Below are 7,394 nucleotides of genomic sequence, written 5' to 3' on the forward strand. Positions count from 1 at the left end.
TGGCCATTTGTCTTTTCCTAACCAGTTCTTATTTCTTGCTTTGTCAGCTAAAGAACGGAAAGTTTAACCCTTTAGTATTTAAACCGGCCATATCCGGCCAAAATATTTAATCTGTTTTATGCTCAAACTGACCAGATCCAGGCTCTCACACCTACCCTACAATGTTATTCTACATTAAGTAATTACACCATCAAGATCTTGAAGATATGAGATAATGCATGATTAATTCAAATCAATGTGAATCAATAGGCATTATGTTTGATAGAATAATCTGAACACTAAAGGGTTAAGGAGGAACCATTCTGAGGTCAGTGTTTATGGCATTCTTTGCCTAAACACTATGCATTATCCATGTATACTAAATATCCATGATTTCATTTTTATACATCGAGATATCATTTACAAGCCATTTCATTTAAAAACTAAAGCATATTTCACAGAAGCATTATGTAACACAACAAAAAAAAAAACAAAGTAGGTGAAACATGGAATCTAAATCAAAAAATCTTGTTGTTCAATAGCTGAGATATTATTATGATTGCAATTATACTTGAAGCTTGGGAAAAGTTTGGTGTTATCCATGAAGCAGCATTTTCTGTAATGAAATAAAATTGATCTTAAAAATCCAGTATACACAACTGAGGCAATATTAAACAAAATAGACATCTGCATATCACACTTAATGTAGGCGCAAGCGTGACTCTGTGGTTCAGTCCTACTTCCTGGGTTCAGTCCTACTTCATGGTACCTTGAGCAAGTGCCTTCTACTATAAGGTTGGTGAGTGGATTCCGACAGAACCTGAAGGAAGCCGGTCGTTTATTCATCTGTGGTTGTTCCATTTCTGTTTAGGATCTGATCAATTTAATCCCAGTTCTTGATCAATTCTTCATTGATCCCAGTAAGATGAAAAGCAAGGGTTGATCTCATCGTGATTTCAACTAAAACCGAAAGTATTTAGTCCAACACTGTACCGTTTCTGCTTTCACATTCATTATCTTCATCAACATCAACATCATTATAAATGTCGTCGTTGTCATCATTTAATGTCTGTTTTCCATGCTACCATCGATTTGATGGTTTGACAGGATCCAGCAGGAAGCTGTGCTGTGCCGAGCTCCGATGTTTGCCTTGATGTGTTTTTTTCTGTTTCTTTAATATGGCTGGATGTCTTTTCATGTCCTTCCTAATGCCAGATATTGATTTCAAATTTTGGCACAATGCCAGCAATTTTGAGGGAGAGGATAAGTCGACAACATCGACACCAGTGTTCAACTGCTACTTTGTTTTATTGAACCCCAAATGGATGAAAGGTGAAGTTGACCCTCAGAGCATTTGAACTCAGAATGCAAAGTTGGAATAAATGTTGCTGAGCATTTTTCCCGGTGCAGTAACGATTCTGCCAGCTCGCTACCTTCTAATGTTATATAAGAGTTTCAAATTTTGGTACAAGGCCAGCAAATTTGGGGGAAAGAGTAAATCGGTTACATTGACCCCAATGAGCAACTGGTATTTTAATTTATCGACCCTGAACGGATGAAAGGCAAAGTCAACCCCGGCAGCATTTGAACTCAGAAGGTAAGAACAGATGAAATACCTGTTTCTTTATGACCCACAAGGGGCTAAACACAGAGGGGACAAACAAGGACAGACAAACGGATTAAGTTGATTATATCAACCCCAGTGTGTAACTGGTACTTATTTAATCGGCCCCGAAAGCATGAAAGGCAAAGTCAACCTCGGCGGAATTTGATCTCAGAACGTAAAGATGGACTGAATACCTATTTCTTTACTACCCACAAGGGGCTAAACACAGTGGGGACAAACAAGGACAGACAAACGGATTAAGTCGATTATATCGACCCCAGTGTGTAACTGGTACTAATTTAATCGGCCCCGAAAGCATGAAAGGCAAAGTCAACCTTGGCGGAATTTGAATTCAGAATGTAACGGAAGATGAAATACCGCTAGGCATTTCGCCCAGTGTGCTAACGTTTCTGCCAGCTCGCCGCAGATGAAATACCATTGAGCATTTTGCTCGGTGCAGCAACAAGTCTGCCGGCTTTCCGCTTTCTTACGCCAAATATCAAAAGTCAAATCTGAAAGCTGAAGACTCTGAAAAGATTAATGCAATTAGATATTCAAAACCATCGTCTACCAATTCCATACTCACTTGAAGACTTCTCAGTTGTCGGTATAACTTCAGGTGTAGGAGAAGCCGGTGCTTCTGTAATAATAAACAAAAATATTTTCCAATGTTATCAAAAATATTTATTTCTTTATTGCCCGCAGGGGGCTAAACATAGAGGGGACAAACAAGGACAGACAAAGCGATTAAGTCGATTACATCGACCCCAGTGCGTAACTGGTACTTATTTAATTGATCCCGAAAAGATGAAAGGCAAAGCCGACCTCGGCGGAATTAAATGTTATCCAAAATATTAGAAACATTAGGAATTATATCAAATTTGAGTTCTTTTATTCTTTTAATTGTTTCAGTCATTTGACTGCAGGAGCAGTGCCTTTAGTCGAACAAATCGACCCTCAAGACTTATTCTTTGTATGCCTAGTACTTATTCTATCGGTCTCTTTTACCGAACCATTAAGTTACGGGAACATAAACACACCAGCATCAGTTGTCAAGCGATGCTGAGGAGACAAACACACACACACACACACACACACACACACACACGCACACACACACACGATGGGCTTCTTTCAGTGTTCGCCTACTAAATCCACTGACAAGGCTTTGGTTGGCCTGAGGCTAGAGTAGAAGATACTTTCCCAAAATTCCACGCAGTGGGACTGAACCTGGAACCATGTGGTTGGTGAGCAAGGTACTTACCACACAGCCACTCCTGCTCCTACAAAATATTTATTTTGGTAATTGTTGTAGAAAATCTGGTTCCTATAAATTCGATGGAAATAACAATTTCATTACGGTTCTTTTGTCTTTTGTTTGTTTTCATCATTGGACGGTGGCCAGGCTGGGGCACCACCTTGAGGGTTTAGTCAAACAAATTGATCCTATTACTTATTATTTTTAAAAGTCTAATACTTATTCGGTTGGTCTCGTTTGCTGAACATCTAAGTTACTGAGACAGACATAAAGAGAAACACACACACACATGCACACAACATATATATACGATGGGCTTCTTTCAGTTTCTGTCTACTCACAAGGCTTTGTGGTAAGCTTGGGGCTATAGTAGAAGACACTTGCCCAAGGTGCCATACAGTGGGACTGAACCCGGATCCATGTGGTTGGGAAGCAACCACTCTTGCACCTACATCATCATCATCATCATCATCATCATCATATATATATATATATATATATATATATATATATATATATATATATGTATGTATGTATATATGTATATATATATATGTATATATGTATATATATATACATATATATATATATACATTTGGATAGCTTGATCTGTTCTCCCTTCGTTTCTCTTCTCTAAACATGGCGACTACATGCATTGCATTTTTAAAGTTTATTTTCCTTCAGAGCCATCTTCGATGTTTATCCCATTCTCCTCCGAAAATATGCCCCCTCGTTTCCTACCGTATTTTTTTCATTATTTATCTATTTTCTTTCTCTACCGTATTTTTTATTATTTATCTATTTTCACTCATTCTCTCTCTGGCTTTCATTCAGTTTTTATCTAATTAATTATTTCTCCCCCTCAAATATAGTATTCAAACTAGTTGCTTCGATTTTGTCGCCCACCCTCCCACCCCCACCACCAATACCGGAAGTTTCTACCCAAATACCGGAAACTGCCCCCCCCCACTAGCACCTATGAAGGGTTTATCTGAACATATAGCGCAAAAAATTGTGAAAAGTATGCAGGTTGTAGTCGAGAGTTTCCATATGAAATCTGCCAAATGCAAGCTTTCTTTTCAGGTACATGACACGGCTGTCCCTCGTCCCAGGGTCTCTGATGCCCACACCTCCCAAACCCTCAGAGTTGGCACGCTCAATGTTGGCACATTGAAAGGTAGGTCTGGAGAGATTGTAGAGCTGCTTGAACGGAGACGTGTGGATGTATGCTGTGTCCAGGAAGTAAGGTGGAGAGGAGGTTCTGCTAGGCTCCTCACAGGCAAGGAACACAGGTACAAGATTTTCTGGGCAGGGAACACTGACGGAGTCGGGGGCGTGGGTATACTTCTTGCGGAGAAATGGGTAGATAAGGTAATCGAGGTAGTCAGAGTAAGTGACAGAGTAATTAAAATTAGATTAGTTCTTCACCATAGGACAGCTACCATCATCTCAGCATATGCCCCTCAACCAGGGCTACCGGAAGGACAAAAAGACCAATTCTATGACACCCTATTGTGGACTACCTCATTGACAAATGACAGTGACCTTCTCTTCGTGGCAGGTGATTTCAATGGACATGTTGGACGACATGTCGGGGGCTTCCATGGCGTCCATGGAGGCTACGGTTTTGGCTCTCGAAATGAGGAGGAAGGAACCAGCTGCTGGAGTTCTGCGATGCAAATGACCTTATGGTCTGCAATACCCACTTCAGAAACCCACCTCTCACCTAGTCACCTACCGTTCTGGCAGACACACCAGCCAGATTGACTACATCCTTGCCAGAAAAAGGGAAAGAGGGCTGATTATAAATGCCAAAACTTCCCAGGCGAAGAATGTACTCCCCAACATAGATTAGTAGTTAGCGACTTCAGGATCAGAGCTAAATGGTTGCCCAGAAGAAGACCAGCTTGGAGGAGAAGGGTCTGGAAGCTTAAAGATCCTGCAAATGGACAGAGATTTAGAGACATACTACTCGAAGCCTCTGACGAAATAGAAGGGGATATAGCTTCACTTAATGTGGAAGACAACTGGAGATTCCTACGGGACAATCTGCTGACAGCCACTGACCAGATCTGTGGATGGAGCAAAGTACCATCTCGACCCAGAGTAACATGGTGGTGGAACACTGTGGTTGACAGGGCTATTAGACAAAAGAGACAGGCTTGGAAGGACTGGAAGAACGGTGGTAGCAGGGAATTGTATCAGACAGCCAAAAGGGAAGCTAGGAGACAGGTTTATTTAGCCAGAGGGGAAGCGGATAAGAAAAAATTTGCCAATGTTCTGAGCCGTGAGGATGAAAGACTTGAGGTATTTCGTGTTGCAAGACAGTGTGTGAGAGAGAATCGTGATGTGGTAGGAGAGAAGTGTGTTCGCATGGATGATGGTTCACTTGCGCTAAATGAGGATGCAAAGAGAGAGGTTTGGAGATGCCACTATGAAAGGTTGCTGAATAAAGAAAATGAATGGGATAAAGAGAGTCTGCCGAATGTTGACCCAACAGAGGGACCAGCTATCCGAGTTGATAGTTCCGTGGTAGCTAAGGCAATTAGAAGCATGAAGACAGGGAAAGCCCCAGGCCCATCAGGAATTACTGCAGAGATGCTCAAAATATCTGGCAGTGTCGGCTATAACCTAGTCACCCGTATAGTCAACCAGGTGATACACGAAGGAGTCATACCCAATGACTGGTGTAGCAGCATACTAGTCAACTGCTACAAAGGTAAAGGTGATGCCCTGGATACAAATAATTACAGAGGTATCAAGCTGTTGGATCAGGTAATGAAGGTTACGGAGAGGGTCATAGCCCAACTAATTAGAGAGAGAGTTAGTTTAGATGAGATGCAGTTTGGGTTTGTCCCAGGGAAAAGCACCACTGATGCTATATTCCTGGTAAGGCAGCTGCAGGAGAAATACATAGCCAAAGATAAGCCCCTGTACTGGCTTTCGTTGACATGGAGAAAGCCTTTGATAGGGTCCCCCGATCCCTCATCTGGTGGTCAATGAGGAAACTAGGGATAGATGAATGGCTGGTGAGGGCTGTGCAAGCCATGTACAGAGATGCCGTAAGTAAGGTTAGAGTTGGCAGCATGTACACAGAAGAATTCAAGGTAGAGGTTGGGGTCCACCAGGGTTCAGTACTCAGCCCCCTCCTATTTATCATAGTCCTCCAGGCAATTGTGGAGGAATTCAAGACAGGTTGCCCCTGGGAGCTCCTCTATGCTGACGATCTCGCTCTAATCGCTGAGTCACTATCAGAACTGGAGGAGAAGTTCCAGGTGTGGAAGGAGGGTTTAGAATCGAGGGGCCTTAGAGTCAACCTAGCTAAAACTAAAGTACTAATAAGTAGAAAGTTAGAAAATCCACAAATATCCTCAGGAAGATGGCCCTGCTCGATCTGTAGAAAAGGTGTAGGTAGAAACTCTATAAGATGTACCCAGTGTAAGCTATGGACACATAAGAGGTGCAGCAATGTCAAAGGTAGGCTAACTGGGAAGATAGTTTTTGTATGTGGCAGATGCTCTGGAGCATTGACCTCCGAAAATCTGCAGAAAACAACTTCCGTCACTTTCCGGGGGGAAAAACTAGAAGTAGTTGATAGCTTCCGCTATCTAGGTGACCAAGTCAGTAGTGGGGGCGGGTGCGCTGAAAGTGTAACTGCTAGAATAAGAATAGCCTGGGCAAAGTTTAGGGAGCTCTTACCTCTGCTGGTGACTAAAGGCCTCTCGCTCAGAGTAAAAGGCAGACTGTATGATGCATGTGTACGAACAGCTATGCTACATGGCAGTGAAACATGGGCCGTGACTGCTGAGGACATGCGTAAGCTCGTGAGGAACGAAGCCAGTATGCTCCGATGGATGTGTAATGTCAGTGTACTTACTCGACAGAGCGTTAGTACCTTGAGAGAAATGTTGTACCTAAGAAGCATCAGTTGTTGTGTGCAAGAGAGACGATTGCGCTGGTATGGTCATGTGGCGAGAATGGATGAAGATAGGTGTGTGAGAAAGTGCCAATCCCTAGCAGTTGAGGGAACCCGAGGAAGAGGTAGACCCAGGAAAACCTGGGACGAAGTGGTGAAGCACGACCTTCGGACGTTAGGTCTCACCATGGAAATGACTAGAGACCGAGACCTATGGAAGTATGCTGTGCGTGAGAAGACCCGGCAAGACTAGTGAAGCCATAATCCGTGGCCCCTACCTGGGATGTAGTCAGTCCACCTGTGCATACCTTCCTTCTTGTGACACTTGTGAAGACCTGTTGAGGCAAGTGAGAATCGAATCAAATCAAATCAAATCGAACCAAATCAAAATAGATGAACATCAATGGAATTTGTATCCTTGTGGTACCAGTGCCGGTGGCACATAAGAAAACCATCCGAACGTGATCGTAGCCAGTACCACAACGACTGGCCATGTGCTGAAGGCACGTAACAAACACCATCCGAGCATGGCCGTCCGCCAGCCCCGTCTGGCACCTGTGTCGGTGACACATAAGAAAACACCATCCGAGCGTGGCCGTCAGCCAGCCTCGTCTGGCACCTGTGTCGGTGGCACA

The 7,394-nt window shown here is 43.0% G+C and overlaps 1 protein-coding gene across 1 annotated transcript in view; it reads right to left on the bottom strand.

Moving 5' to 3' along the window:
- Positions 1-290: 290 nt before the first annotated feature.
- LOC115213778 overlaps positions 291-7,394 on the bottom strand; it is a 28,356-nt gene continuing 21,252 nt past the window's right edge. Inside the window, exons 6-7 of the mRNA XM_029782617.2 lie at positions 2,172-2,225; positions 291-595 (exon numbers count right to left, since the gene is read on the bottom strand). Coding sequence (XP_029638477.2) covers positions 498-595; positions 2,172-2,225 — 152 coding nt within the window. The 3' untranslated portion in view covers positions 291-497. The remainder of the gene's footprint in view (positions 596-2,171; positions 2,226-7,394) is intronic.

The sequence above is a fragment of the Octopus sinensis genome, linkage group LG7 (genome assembly GCF_006345805.1).
Source record: "Octopus sinensis linkage group LG7, ASM634580v1, whole genome shotgun sequence".
In the NCBI taxonomy this organism is placed as follows: Eukaryota; Metazoa; Mollusca; class Cephalopoda; order Octopoda; family Octopodidae; genus Octopus; species Octopus sinensis.